The 16506-nt window shown below is 37.4% G+C and overlaps 1 protein-coding gene across 13 annotated transcripts in view; it reads right to left on the reverse strand.

Annotated features, from left to right (window-relative positions):
* The window catches only part of PTPRM (protein tyrosine phosphatase receptor type M), a 441751-nt gene that overhangs the window by 210215 nt on the left and 215030 nt on the right, over window positions 1-16506 (reverse strand). For all 13 annotated transcript variants that reach the window (XM_030265998.4, XM_072924519.1, XM_030265997.4 and 10 more), the window contains exon 8: window positions 926-1234. In XM_030265998.4, coding sequence (XP_030121858.2) covers window positions 926-1234 — 309 coding nt within the window. The remainder of the gene's footprint in view (window positions 1-925; window positions 1235-16506) is intronic.

Genomic DNA, 16506 nt, shown 5'->3' on the forward strand with positions numbered 1-16506 from the left:
AGGATAAAAATGGAAGGTGGACAGATCTGTGATAAAAAGCAATGCCAAGTCATTTGACAAGGTTCCTTTGAATTGTATGCATTTAAAAGAACCAAAACCAAGGTCAAAAAAACTAAGGTACACTTGTAAGGGGCCATATATCAGCACAGAGTATTCTGGAAAGATGAAACTGATTCCTGGTGCTTGACGAATTCAACAAGGAAGTTGCATTTTGGTATTGTAGCTAACAGAGCTGCAGTAACTCTCTGCATGTGTAATCAAAATAGTATCACAAAAGACTTGGGAGGATGGTATAACCTTTTCATGCAACATTATAACAGCAGTGCAGAGACACATTATCCAACTCTGCTGTCTCTGTCTCAAAAAAGACATTAGCTATTTAGATTATTTACTACTTATTATATTTAATAATAATCTAAATAGATAAAAAAAAAAAAAGAGAGATCTGAAAACCCTATAGGAGGTGAAAATTATTAAAAGGAAGGGAATATCTGTATATTTCAATGCCTGTATATGGAATATAGTGTTGAATTAGCAACTAACAGTGTCCAGGGGTTAGAGAGCCAAAGACAGAGAAACTGAAACTGCAAATGAAGAACAAAATGCAGAGCACATCACTCATTAGAGAAGCTTCCATGAGGATACTGCTGACAATCACCTGGAATTTCTTCAAACTGATACTGGAACTTTAGACAGGCAGAACATAGCTCAAGCAGAAGCTACAAGTTTAAGGATGAAATGATGAAACTGTTGTGGGATGTTACAATTTATGTGAAAGATCACTCTAATAGTGGAGCTTTACTCTATTAATGGTGAGGTCGGTGGAAAGTCTGTTGCAAATTTTAGAGAAAGCAGAACATGCACTTAAACAGAGAATTTATACTATCAGGTCATGTGCCATGTATATGTAAATACAAAAACTCACCATCTTCATCAGTTTGCACGACAAGTTCTTGGCTTTCTTTCCGTCCTTCAGGATTCATTAATACTAATTTGATGCTGACATTTGTGTATGGTGATAGGTTGGTAATTGTGTGCTGGGGATGTGAACTTTCTGTATCCCAGCTGACTTCCTCCCTCACTTGCTCCTGTCCTCCAGCCTGGTAGCGGTAATGGACTGTGAGGTTGTAGCGATGGCAACGTGTGACATTATATCCAAAGGGCTCCCAGCAAATAGTGATCTGTCTAGATTTGATCTCCACAACCTCCAGTCTTCGGGGTCCACGCATCGGATCTGCAAATTGCCAATATAATTCTGGTGTGATTACTTATTCATAGTATAACAGTGACGTGAGAAACAACTTGTACAGTTCTACAAGTGCACCAGAGAAGCAGGAACAGACATCCACTGCTGTATAGAATCATAATATAATAGAAGTACAGTCTCTGAAAAAGCAGGGAAAAATGGAGAAAAGAGTGAGAGGTGTCTGCTGAAAAATGAAGAGCAAACAAAACACTAAGAAGTTCTTATGATTCAACTCAAATTGCATGATACAGATGAAATGACACTTTTTAACCTATTTGTTGCTTGCCAATAGTAAGCATGTCTAACTTCTTTTGCACAAGTTATTTTTATTAACACTTTTAGAGCAATAACCTGCACAAAACAAGTATCTAAAAAAAATTGTAGTTTCAGAATAAAGTTGCAAATATACGTTGATTTTCTTGCAGGACTGTTTATACAAAGGCTAAATGGTTTTTCGGCTATTTCTTATTAATTTGTTTTTAGGTTAGACTGAATGGAATTACTCAATCTCTATTTGTCCATGACATTAAGTTAATATTCCAATTTCTTTAAAATAGACCATAGGGTTGTTTTCCACAAAAACGTTAGCTGTTAATAGTGCAAACACCTTGATTTGTTATAGTGGTTTAGCAAAGATACAAAATAAACAAGATATTCTCCTGCATCTGTGCTTTTCTAGAAATCTCCCAGATGAAAACGAGCCATCAATCAAAACTACAAAAAATATATACACAAGCACCAAAGACTGTGGTCGATAAACTTAAATTTTCTTCAATCTGGCCACAGCAACTGAGCTAGAAAAGTACATTAAAATTTCCACCATATTACAGCAGAACCACTGAGCTGACACCTCCCCATATTTTCAAAACACTGTCATTAACAGAGCTATTATAGATATTTAGCAATAATCAGGGTTTTTTCATATTTGAGTCCTCAAAAAGATTAAAGACAATGTCAGGTTTTATCCACTGCTTCACTAGTTAAACACTTAGAAGACTTTTAATGAGTTAGAAGACTCTTATACGTAAACAAATTAATATGCATCTTCCTCCTTTTATGTTTATTAATCAACATGTCTTCACTAGGAATGTTCTAAACAATTTACACAGGATTTCATCTTTTTACTTTTTAACATAATCCCCGCATGCTTGAAATATTTTTTCAAAGATGTTATTCATCTTAACTCCTTGAAGAAAAGGTGTTAAGAAATTGCTTGTTCTAATATCTACAAAGAAGTTATTTTCCCCCTCTTTTAAATCATCCAGCTGCTTTTTAATTTTTTAATTAATTTTCAGTGTCAAACAATGTTGATAAACACTATAGAATATTTGGCAATTGGTGAAAAATGGAAAAACAAACCAAATTTTGATCCTGGTCTCCTTCCTAGCAACTTAACTGAGAGGTAAAAATGTCCCCACTAAAGATAAATTGCTATTGAGCCATTTATCTGCTTCCATTCCCAGGCATCCCAGATAAGAATTCTGGCATCTGGGAACTTTGCCACATTTCTATTGCTACAACCATTAAAATTAATATGAAGCAAACCTCAAGGAGTGGTATACAGACTCAATAACTTCCGAAACATTTACTTCTGTGTAGTTCAGACATAAACTTCACAGAAAATGAGTTTTCCTGTTCTTTTTTTAATTTCATTCCAGCCTCTAAGAATTTTTTGGTTAAGGTGTGATGATGAACAGAAAAGGACATTTGAGAGGTATTGTATAATTGTAATCGTATCTGAATCGGCTAAATAGAAATAAAAACCCAACAAAATTGAGGTGACCCTGATTTACAACATTAAACAACTGAACAAAGCTCCTCCTGCAAGAATATGGAACAGCCTGCTTAGTTCCACAGTGGGCACATCAGAAAATTCACAGGGGAGCTGAGAAATCATTTTGAAAGACATAAACCTGATTCATAGCATTTTAGAAGAGAAATTGAATGGCTGTACAAAATACCTGGATCAAAACCTAACCAAGATTTTTGCCTGGGAGGAAGGTATTCTCATGTCATGTTGCCTTAAGAAAAAGTACAAGTAAGCCCTCTAGTTAAATCTGTGAGAATGACTGATACATTTTCACCTCCAACAAAAGAGACAAGGGAAAGAAGAGTTTAGATTGAAAAAGATAGAGACAATACAGCTTTCCTTGCTATTCAAAGGACAAAGCTCATCAGACAAGGCTAATAGCCTGGTTGCTTTGGCTCCTGACTTGATTCTATAACCCATAGCATCTGTCAGGTACACAGCTCATATCCATTTTTCCTACCATTCATTCAGAGATTATGCAACTAATAGGGTCCTAATGAACCCTGTTGTCAATGAGTGCTTTAACAGCCCTACTTTTAAGTAGGAAAAAAACTGGATAAGGTAACAATGGAATTTTGGGATTAAAAAAAAAACCTTTGTGGCTCAAAACAGCCCTGAAAAACAGCAGTTAAAAAGCTAGAAAACGAAGTTTCCATTTGATCAATTTAGCAACTAAATTGAATTTCTCTGGAGGTACCACTGTAGATGACAGGGGAAATATTTCACAGAATAGAATCACACAATCATCAAGGTTGGAAGAGATCTTTAACATCATCAAGTCCACCTGTCAACGCTGCACTGTCACTGTAACCCCTAAACCACTAAACCACCTCACCCAGTGCTAGATCCAGATTCCTATTAAGCATCTTAAGAACCTCTAGGGATTGTCATTCCCAACATCTCCCTGGGAACCTATTCCAATGCCTGACCATCCTAAATGTGAAAAAAAAAAAAAAATCTGATTATCTATCTATCTATCTATCTATCTATCTATCTATCTATCTATCTATCTATCTATCTATCTATTTTAATGTAATATGGGTATGAGAGCATAGTACCTCACTTCTAATACACTGGAAGGTATATGCTCTTCATCAGGAAGGACACAGGATACTTGGGGAAAGGAAACTGCTACTCAGCACTAAAAGAATGACAGCTAATGACTGCGATTTAAAAGGGAAAGCTGAATTAATTACTATGGCATGATGATTTCATTCAGTTGATTTTATTTTCTGCAGAATTTATCACTTTCCCATGGTGGGGTACCAACTTTAAGTGAAGAAGTAGGCATCCTTCAGAGATGCTGCTATTGTGCTCATGAGACTTGCACTACCTATCCCTGTGAAGTGGAAGGCTGTCATCCCAGCAATGGTCTGGGTTGGTAATGGCTGTTGTTACCTTGCACCAGGTATGGTAAGTGATAGCTACACAGAGAGGTGTCATTTCACAGTGCTGCTGACCACAGCTGAAATCACACCTTTTACAGCATAAGAATAAGGAGTTCAACACACAACACCAACTGTATTATATACAACATATGTACTTCATAGCACGAGTGCTATTTGCTAAGCCTCTGACTGCTCCTTACTCGGTAAATGCCCACCTCCAGAGGTTACACAGCCAAATCTCTCCACCCACCACAGTTTTCTAAGTGAACCAAGCCTCTGCTCCTCCTCAGTACTCCAGCTATTTTCTTACTTTTTACTGGTACAAATCATGAAGCAAATGGGGAAAATGAGGCCACCCGACTCATAAGAGAAGAGGTTTTCCTCCCAAAGGAGCACACTGCCTGTCAAGCCTGAAGTCTAGCCAGGTAGTTCTTTATCCATTCCCCTGCTGGTGCCTGCAGCATTTTTCATACAGCTCTCCTTCTGCCAGGTTCAGCAGGGAATCAGACAGTGAATTCTGACAGTTGCAGCTCTGACCTGAGGGACCAGCAAGCCTGGTTCTAGCCCCTGGCACTTTAGCATCCCATTTAATCGGTGATCCTGGCTCCTTCTCTGCTCCACTCTGTTTTCCTGAGAATATGGAGCACAGACTGACAGACAGGATCAATTTCCATTGCAGCTGCAATTCACAGCTCATTTCTCTGGAACTTCGCTCTTTACCTTTTACCACAAGTACAATGCTTTTTCAGAAACTCAATTTCAGAATCACAGAGACATTTAGGTGTATTTTTAGCATCTTGTCATTGATCATCAAAACTTGAGTTTGAGATGAAAACTCAAGACTGGAAGTTTTGTCTTTTCATCACAGCCTGCACAGACCTACTGAGTTAAGAACAAGAAGGGAATGGCATGGTGATTTTCTGCCTCTCCATGGGTACTCCAGTAGCTGCAGACATCTGGTCTGTGTTAGATACTATTTGAAAGGCACCTAACAATAGGAATTAAGAATTTATTTCTTGTCGAGACAAACTATTAGTGGAGTTTAGCTATGCAACAACTCTCAGGACTGAAATTTCACATCAGACTCTATTGTCCTTCCACAGGAAGTATGGGATAGATAGAACAGGAAAATAAATATATAATGAGAACTGAATATTGAAGATATTATCCACAAAACAGCTTTTCAAAACATAATAGTTAGTTAATAATAATTAAAAGTAAAGGTTTCACAGATTGCCTAAGCAGGCTTGTTCAAAACACTTAATATCTTTTCATATCAATTCCCTCTGGGTAAAGGGGGAGCCACAGTACTCTAGCATCAGTATCCAGTGGTGTCATAGAGAATTTCATGAATGCCTGCAAAGAACTTGCACATTACAGTGGTGGAGACCACCTGCAGGGAAACAGAAAACATGGCTTGTGAGCCAGCTGCTATCAAAGTAACAACATTTGGTTTCTTTCTAGAAAACAAATCTCCCTGTTTGTATACATCTACAGTCAATGCCAAACAAGAATATAGGTAAAATAATTTACTTGTTTGGCTTGTCCTCATTTGATTTGAAATCTAATCTACACATGACTACTAACAATTTGAGGCTGTTTGCAAATTTGGTAAGACAGTTGTGTAAAAGATCACATTTAGCTGTGATGGTGGGATTTTTACACTGTTATTTTTTTCATCTGAGTTCTTCAACAGATTGAAGTTCAAAAAGAGCTCTTTGCTCCAAATGCCACATGATTTATCTGAACTGATAACAAAGCAGGGTTTTTCAAATTCCAGTTTCAAAAACTGCAGAATGCAGTTGATGAAAGAAACAATGAGCAAGATTTTGGGTGGTGCAATTTTGCAGTTTTTTAACACATTTTTATTTCAGTCAGATTTGTTAATACAAAGAACTGCTTTGCAGTTAGGATCAGAGGAAGAAAAAGAACACTTTAACCACATGATTTTTCATACTGTCCATTATTTGAGTTATAAAAGAAAGTATTCAAACAAAGAAACAAAGGGACAAATGACTCATGAACAGAATCAAAATCCTAATATAATGATGGTGGTGTGATTGTACTGCCTAGTCCCACTATTTAAAAATGAAAACAAAGACTAAGATGCCAGTGTGCACAAAACTGTTGAAGATCCAGAAACAACCTTTGAGTTAAGAGCAGCACATTAGAAGTTGGTCATTTTACTCATCTAAGAGCACAGCATGTTCAGGAAACAACCAAAAATGCTAAAAGCCAGGCCAAAATAATTGTAGATTTGTGAAACACTGGTGTCATATGGAATACTTCTACTTCCTGTCATGGAGCAGCCATGGACATTGATAGCAACAGCTACTAAGGTTATTCAGGAAAACACAGAAGACCACAGAAGATACTCAGCATCTCCAGGAAAGATTCCAAATTATTGTATTTAAAATTCTTACCAATATTTCATAATACTAACTGATACCATTTCCAAAAGAATACATTTCTACTTTTGCAAAACCACCTGCCTCCTGCAGAAAAGCAGCACTTCTATCAGTCCCTGACATTTTAAAAAATGTTGGGATCCAAGACCTGCAGAGTTTCAGTGCTAATGAAAGAAAGAACAATGAGACAGCAAAACAGAAATCATAGTCACCTGCAATGCCACAGAGGAAGGAATAATCAGGTTTTCTTATATATATAAAATAGATGCTGAAAACTAGACTATGACTGTTTCTGCCAATTCTCAGTAAAATGTCTTCTTTTTAATTGTATTAATTTTAGAAAAATTTTCTTATGTTTGATTATATTCTTTCAATTATATTATGTTCCACAGTCACAATGTCAGTGAAAAAGATGAACAGAAAGATGTACATACTCTAAAATTAGTGTACTAGCTTTGAGCAGTAGCCCGTGAGGATCCTTTTGCACCCTCGTTATTGCAGACTTAAGAGCACTGAGAAGCAGGAATAAGCCTTCTGCACACATTTCCCTCAGCAGCTTTACTATCATGATCAGCATCACAGAGTCACAACGGTCAGAGAGATGGTATCAACAGGACTAGACTGAAGTAAAAAAGAAAAAAAAAATCTCAGTGCACCCGCTACCACAGATAGTTTTCTTTCTCTGGACTAAACCACTTCCCATCATCTGAGAGCTGGAAGATTCACATTTTTGAGCATGTGCCCATACTCAGCCTCTGCTTCCTTGTCAAGATGCCAACAGTCTACCAGCTGAAAGAGAAAAGCCAGTATCACCCAAAGCAACTCTGCCGTGCTGCCAGATGATTATAGCTAATGCCATTCTTCTTCAGTATGGAAGCAGATGCAAGATCACGCTTCCACTGATTTTATTATTTATTATACACACTCTTAAGTAGTGTGTAGGTAAACCTTATGCATCTGGATCAGGTATGACAAAAGCAAGTTCCCCCAGTTTATATCCAAAGAAACTGAAACTGAGAAGAAATTGAATTGCCTGCTGAAGGTTGCAGTTCAAAAGCCATGGAATCCTAGTTCTTAGTCTCATTTCTAACTCATTAGAACACAACACTGATATATGCTTTTTTCCTCTGTACTTTGTGGCCAAAAGAAGTTAATTCCAAAATGTGTGAAATACTCGCAGCTCACAGCAACAAAATGAATAGGCCAAGTTCTTGTAATAAGCCAGCCTGAATCCTCACTCACTTCACAAATTCAACCGTGAGATATAGTAGAAGTCTACTTTTACCAGGAAGGATCCTAAATAATAGCATCACATCATCACTAAGAGAATTTTTTCTGTGCTATTTCTATATAAGACACAAGCTAAGATATAGGAATTGTTGGGAGAGAACCATGATATTTAGCCAACTATAGAAGATTAATGGTGAGCAAACTCTAATAAGCATCTAAGGCATCAGCTCACTGCTTACAAATATTAAGTGTAGCTGTTCCTTGAAACCAGATCAGGAACTTTATTTAAACTTTTAGTAATATACTATTACAAGCACTTGACACAGAAACATGAATGATTGATAAAATAATGCAGGAGAATTTTCTTAATGTTTTATCTCTTCTCCAATTAATGGCTACATGTATTCCATGACGCCTATGTCTTCAGGCTGACATTCACAGCAGCAAAATATATTGGCCTAATCAATAACACCCTTGTAATCATCCATTCCATCCTTTTAAGGGTAGTAACATTTGTTGAAGTGTTGGTTTCTATACAGTATTTTCTTTCAACAGAGGGCTGATATGAATAGTTCACTTTATAGTAAAATTTAAATCTGAACCCATGTAAATTTAATCTAATATTTCTTTATGTTGTCATTTTATAGGTATACTCTAAATGGTAAATCATTTAAATTCTAATACATTTAAATAAGGTATGAAAAAAACCCATAATTTCATATATTTTTGTCGAATTACCTACATTACATGATTACTCCTTCACAATCAAAATCAGATTTTAAGTATGAATGATACAAACAAGATTACATTCCAAATCTGCAACACAGATTTTAGTTGCTTGTTTAAAATGACATACCTAGCTATTCAGTAATCACTTTATAATAACCCCTTTCATTTCTAAATCTTCTTAGCCATCAGGCACTAGTGAGGAAAATGCTGGCAGTGGTTTTTACAACTACACATTAGTTTAATATTTCATGACAAGCTAATTCTACAGAGTTTGAAAGACAGACAAGCATGTGTTCTTAAGGTATTCTTTCTTTTGCATGAAGAAAGCACACATCTAACTGAGGAATGAAAAATAAAGAGTGCAGACATATACTTTCCACTTCACACACATGGCAGTAACAATTTATCCCAACTTCACCCTGGAAACTTCCATGAATATGTAAATCAAGAATTAAAAGGTGGTGACAAATAATTATCTGAAGAATTACCATATTGCAAATGAAGTGCCTACCTCTGGTAGAAGCTGCCTTTGGTAGGTCTGCCTTTGAGAGATGCTGGATCAGAATGATCTTTGAGGAAAATTGAAGTCAAATGAGCTGTGATGTATATACTGTCCATCTCGATTGAACCTATCACAGGCATTTCAATTTAACCCTTTGAGTTACCACATGACTGCTTTACAGTGTCATTATTGTCCTTTTCTATCACTTCTTCATAATTTTTTAACACAGCACATCATCATCTGCTGATCTGACACAGACACATTTAGGCAGACCTGTGCACACCTGTGGCACCTTTCAGAAGCTGGAACAGATTTACAGACCAATTTATACAGAGTGCAGATCAGATGCTGTTCATATTTGAGAAGATGCAGGGAAAATGAAGCTGAAGACCTGAGGAATTGCTTTTGTGGCCACCTTCTTCACACATTTACCATGACACAGAACTGTGTTCAGTGAACATAAGACCATCTGGTTTCCTTGGTCGATACACAAACTTTCAGATATATTAAGGAATGGTGCAGGTGGATGGCTCATAATTGAGCATATTCATGAGTACACAGGGAGACACAACTTGACCAAACACTGTAAACAGGGGAAATTACATGAACGTAACAAACACTCTTCTTTTCACTTCTCAAAAAATGGGATCCCAGGAGAACATTATAAACATTTAGAAGTTATAGTGTGAGGGAAGAATCCAAAAGAATTCTTCTAGCCCATTTTCCTAGAAATGGCTGGAATACATCTAGGGCATTGCAAGATGGTAAAGCATTCTTTCCATACGCTAATACGGCACATGTGTTTTTTACAGTGCCCCAATCACCTTCTGAGTGTGACTGGTACTAATAGCAATGCCATACACTGTTGCTCTGCTGTGTGACATGATTAGAATGCTCAAAATCCTTACATTTTATGGTACAGCTGCCTGAGTTACCCCTAAAGCCAACCAGAGAAAAGATAAACCATTGTGTAAATCAGTGAAGGTTTCAGCTGTTCAATACCTGCCCTGAAAGCAGAAGCCCAGAGACTGTTTGTTATGTTGCACAAAAGAATAAATGGGCAATGCTGTTTCACAGATCAGTCAGAATGAGATGTAGCAGTGTGTTCTGGTTATCGCTGTGGCCTATTGCCACTGACAAATCACATTATCTTAGACCTGTTAAAGACAGTGGTGGTAGCTAAATTGGGGATTGAAAACAGAACCTAGATTGAACCTTGATGACAGGACAACATGGTCATATAAATCTATGTACAAAAATCTACGTAAAATGTCACCAATCAATGTTACTAATCTAAAGAGAGTATTTACCATTCTTTCTAATCTGACATGTGCAATGAACCTTAACCAAATGATGTACAGTGGGATCAGTTCCGACAACTCTCAAATGCATAAACCTGATAAATGAATCAGATTCTCTTAATAACTGGTAAAAGAAACTTTGAGCTTACATACATGTCAGAGGGGAAGAGAATATTCTGTCTACCTACTACACTATTATGTGCTAGTTACTATAAACATGTAAGAACTGTAAAGTTGATAAGATAATCTGTTTAATTTGTGACAAGACTCACTTCTCGAATGAATCTCCTATGTATTTGCAACTCGGTCTGGATACACATCCTCATGTTAGGTCCATCCTCAGGACTTTTACAGGAGCTTCATCCAAATCCAAGCAGTACTGAGTAATTTAAGATGTTTTTTCACCCAAAATCGCAAATACTGTCTTTGTCTTTAATACTGCCACTAACTAAAACATTTTTTTCGGTGTCAGTTGCAACATTCAACTATACATAATATTTTATAAATTAAAGTTTTTGAAAAGTCCCTACATTAAGAGGAGACACTCTTGATTTATTGGTTGAATATATTAAAATTTTTTTTCCTGCTATATCTAGAAAATACTCCAAGAAATCCCACACATTTCTCCCTCTCTGGCAGATGTCTTTGAATTTTCTTTGACAGCTCAAGAAGTTATTTACCACCAGTCTTATTTGCTATGCCACTCCCCATAAAAAGCAAACATAAGAAACTCTGCTTGCTGATGAAGGGAATTTATATTGTTACACTGAAGCATGAAACACAGAAGAAATCAGCCTATCATGGTTAATGATACATTTTAGTAAGAAAATAAACTGCCAATGGAAGAGAAAGAACAGCTGGGAAAAAGGGGTGTACCGGATGGCAAACTGCTGTGAGGTTAATTCTTTTTAAGATTTAACAGAGTCCGAAGATTCCCACAAAAACATATAGGCCTGGGAATTTGATATCTGCTTCAATACAGAAATATATAATTAAAAAAATACAGATAAACAAACACAAGAATGGGATAAAGAAAAAAAAATATTCTTTTGTGTAATGTGTATTACATATTAGTTAAGCCTGTGTTGTTTATTTCCTGTAAACCATGCTTTATTTCCATACATGATCTTGAGCCTGTTTTGTTTATTTCCTTTCTCTAGTCCTAAAGATTAAACATTTATCAGGACTACATTTCCCTTTGTTGCCTCCAGCATCCTTTGCTTTAAACTCTACATGTCACTTTGCATTTGGTATGTCCTTTTGCTTCTTCCCCTCCTCTAAACTTGGTCCTGTCAAATGCATTAAAGACCTGTGCAATTATGCCAGAACCATAACTGACATGGAAGAGCACAAAGCAGCAATCAAATATTCACAAAAGAAGAGGTGATGGGAGGTTGCTGAAGTACCTGTGAACATGAGCAAAGGAGAGGAGCCAGGACTATATTAAGTTTCACTGGTCCAAGACAGGCAGTTGCTCTTCTGTTGAGACAGAACCAGATCACTTTGCAGATCACTCAGGAGCCCTGTATCCCAATTTCACCACACAATTCAAGGAGAACAGAGTAAAAGTGCACCAGATATAAAGTGGTGTGAAAAATTACAGAACTGCATGCGACAGCAATTAAATAAATCTGAAAACTAGCTAATTCTATCACCAATGACTTGGGATTCAAAGTCCATTAAGCATTGTTTTTTTCCAATTGAACTGAACTAATGGAAAATAATTCCTATGCTGAAAAAGGTCATACACCAAGTAATAAAAAACAAGTACTGTACAGTCACTATTCGTAAGTTATTCTAATTTGAATTTATAAATTGATGACATCTGTTATAAATCATGCAGTTTTCTTCTAAGCACAGAAATTTCTCATTGCCAGCTTTGTATTTATCACAATTATGAAACTGAAAAATTCAGGATAATAAGTTACATGGAGTTTGTGAACTGCTCGGAGTTTGTGAGGTTTTAATCTTTCAGCATGCTTTTCCTAACAAAACTGGGAAGAAAGTAAAGAGGAAGCAAAAAATCATAAAATCCAAATCTATAGAAAGCAACGAGCACCTATAATATCTCAAAACCGGCAGTTCCCAGAGTTTTAGGTCAATGAATAGCCACGGAGATGTCCTTATTTAAAAATGAAAATAAAGTTTTAAAGCAGATTTAGAAAATAGGAAATATTCAGAAAGATATCAACCATACATTTTAAGAATCAAAATTTGCATTTGCATAATAGAAAATATAAGCTCTTATTGTAACTCATAATTGAACCAAATGAGAAGCCGACAATAGAAGAGCTCCTGCTTTTGAATTTGCAGAATGGTGCAGGGGTTGTCTGCTATAATCTTGAATTATAATGATGCTTATTTTTTTGTCAGCAATCTACATGCAAATAAAAATGGTTTGCTGTATTTAGTATATATATGCACACAAAATCTAGAAATATTCATACAATGCATTACCAACTTAAGACTAGAAATTTCTTGATAACTGAGCATCTGGTTTATGTTTGTTTATGCCTGCCAGTAGGACAACTGCATTTCAAACTGTTTCTGTAAGAACAAATAATTTAATTGACTTGTAATAAGGATTTGTGATATTCAGAACTCCATTTCCAATAGGTAATCTACAAAACCAGAAACTAGCAATTAATAAGGTATTATAAACATTAATTGATCTTGCTGTAGTAAATAATAGAATCATAGAGTTGGAAGGGACCCACAAGGATAATCTAGTCCAATTCCTGGCCCTGCAGACAACACCCCAAGAGCCACTCGTGCCTGAGAGCACTGTCCAAATGCTTCTTGAATTCTGTTAGGCTTGGTGCGGTGACCACTTCCCTGGAGAGCCTGTTCCAGCCTTCCAGTGCCCAACTACAAGTGAAGAACTTTTTTTCTGATATCCAACCTAAATCCACCCTGGCACAACTTCAGGCCCTTTCCTTGGGTCCTGTCACTGGTCAGCTCAGAGCAGAGATCAGTGCCTGCCCCTCCTCTTACCCTCACAAGGAAGCTGTAACTGCAATGAGGTCTCCCCTCAATCTCCTCTTATCCAGGTAGAACAGAGGCCCCACATGTTCCCCTTATGGCTTCATCATCTTTGTTGTCCTCCTTTGGACACTCTCTAATAGCTCAGTATCTTTCCTACACTGTGGTGCCCAGAAGTGCACACAGCACTCGAGGTTGTGCAGCACCAGTGCAGAATAGATGCAAACACTCCCATGAGGTTCTCCTGGCTGAATCTCAAAAGTAAACCACACAACCAAAATGGAAAAAAAAGTCACAGTAAGATAAAATGACAGACACTCAAAGTCCTCAAAACCTTGTTTGTCAGATCCAATCCATCACTTAAAGTCTTGTGTGGATCAGTATTATCCACAGAGGTAAGTTTTAGTGGAAAGATCCCTGTATTGGAGAATATGAAACCTTGGCTCAATTTCTGACTTAGGTACTTGCCACTGTAAGATCACAGAAATCCCATTCAATAACTCCAATCTAAATAACTAAATCCTCTGTTTGCCAAGTACTTTGATATTTATAAAATCATAAAACAGAATCATGGAAATGTTAAGTTGGGAAAAGACCTCTAAGATCACTAAGTCCAACCATTAATCAGCACACTGCCATCACTAAACATCATTCCCAAGTGCCACATCTACATATCTTCTAAATACCTCTGGGGATGGTAACTCCATCACTTCTCTGGGCAGCCTCTTCCAGGGCTTGACAATCCTTTGACAATTTTCTTTCCTTGATACCCAATATAAACCTTCCCTGGAACAAGGTGAGGCCATTACCCCTTGTCCAGTCACTTATTACCTGAGAGAAGGGACTGAAATCCCCTCCCTTAACCCTCGTTTCAGGTAAGCGTAGAGAGGGATAATGTCCCCAGAGAGCTTCTTTTCCACCAGGCTAAATTATCGCAGTTTCCTCAGCAGCTCCTCCTAAGATATGTGCTCTAGACTGTTTACCAGCTTCACTGGTGTTACATTGGAAGGAGATATTGTTACTTTTCCAGTATTCTTTGAAAGCTGAAAGAAAAGCAACATGAAGATCAGGGTATCTCTAGCTATTCAAATGCTGAAGGCACTTACCAACCCGTACAACTGTGCGATTTTCACCTTTCATGCCTCCAATTCTCAAATCCCTGGAGTAGGAAGGTGGAGAAGGTGGATCTGGTTTAGGAAAGTCTTGGTGGGGGGACTAAACTGGGGAGGACCTTTCCTAAACCATGAAACAGGTGAGTTAGGACGGCGTCCTGGGTCAGCTGCCCAGGTGCTGGCAGATGATCTCTAGGGCGGCCTCTGTGAGGAGATGCCAGGCTCCAGCTGGCTCCAGCCAACACACTGCAGGAGATGGCTCTGAGCATGGGTAACCTCACTGTTTCCATTTGTCTCTGTTTCTCGCTACTCAAGTCTATTTCAAATCACAAAAAATCCTATTAATTCTTCCCAAGTTGAGTGTATTTTGCATCTGATGGTGACTGGCAAGAGATCTACTTCTCTTTACCTTGATGCATGACCTTTTCCATCTTATTTTGTCCCTCATCCGGTTGAGGAAGGACTTTAAGATAGCAACACGTCAGGCAGCCAGAGCCAGCCAAGGTCAGCCCACCACACATTAGTTTGGTATTTTGAAGTTTTCAGTTGCATTCAGGTATAGTGAGTGTTCCCTGAATTAAGAACACAGTGTCAAGGCCTCCACAGAGAGCAGCCTAAAACAGACAAGAAATTTTGCACTATAAAATTTTTTTGTGTGTTTAATTTTTGATGAATTCACACTGCATTAGTATTGGAGCAGAAAGAAATCATTTTAAACTCTATCAGCACTAGCAGCATGTAACCATAGTAATTAAAACAATATTATTTTTTAAAATTACAAAAGACTACTCAAGACACATGAAAAGGAAGTACCCAAGAAAGAACATCTTTCTTCTGATAACTACAGCTCGTTAAGTCTGGAAAATTATTAAGACACAGACTTTCTTTACTCTTGCTAAACAATTAGTTAGATATGCCACAGAGTAATGATTTTAATTAAGAATTAAATTAAACAGGAGTTTCCATGGACAGAACTTTCAAGAAGCCTTAAAGCAAATTACTGTTAGATGTCCAAGAATATTTTGACCAGAATTTTCCCTTCCCTTTGTTTAAATGAAGATTTCACTACCTCAGTTCATATTTACAAGTATTCTAATACAAGATTGGCTCCTAACTGGGAAAATACCACACCACCAAAACAATAAAAAGTTCATTCTTTTACTAGCTAAAGCAGGGGGTGCTCACACAACAGCTCAGAAGTATGTAAATGCTCTTTCAGCCCTTTCACTGAACTGAACATCTAATACTACCATGAAGAATACAGGTGAACAGGGGTTGGAGGGACTCCTCTTTCATACTGCAGTCCTTGCTTATGACAGAAGAAAAAACACAGAAGGCAACAGCAAGGAACCACTTCAGCACTAATTTTTATAAAAATGTTTAGCATGGTATAAAAGCATTCTTGATTTAACTCACTGATCTGAAACTTCCAACACTGGCTTCTGCCAATAATAAAAAAGAAATTCTTGGAAGTGTTACAGTTTTTCAATATGGCAAGACGATCCCTGGAAAGAATCTGCTTTCAATTATGAGCTAAAATAAGAGAAGAAAAGCGTTTCTGCAAGCCCAAGTGTAGTTTTCTCTCTGAATTCATGAGTGAATTCAACCACTGCACAGCCATGTCATGTGGCTGTCATAGCAAAACTTCTGTAGCTCACTACAGTGAAAAAAGATATGCAAGTTCAGAAGACATGTATCCCCTGCCCTTTCCAGCATGCTGCAGAACAGCAATTCCCCCAGGATCATACAGTGCAAAGGACCCCTGTATGGGGGATCCCCCTACAGCAAGGAGACCTGA

This window comes from Taeniopygia guttata, chromosome 2, assembly GCF_048771995.1.
Source record: "Taeniopygia guttata chromosome 2, bTaeGut7.mat, whole genome shotgun sequence".
Classification (NCBI taxonomy): domain Eukaryota; kingdom Metazoa; phylum Chordata; class Aves; order Passeriformes; family Estrildidae; genus Taeniopygia; species Taeniopygia guttata.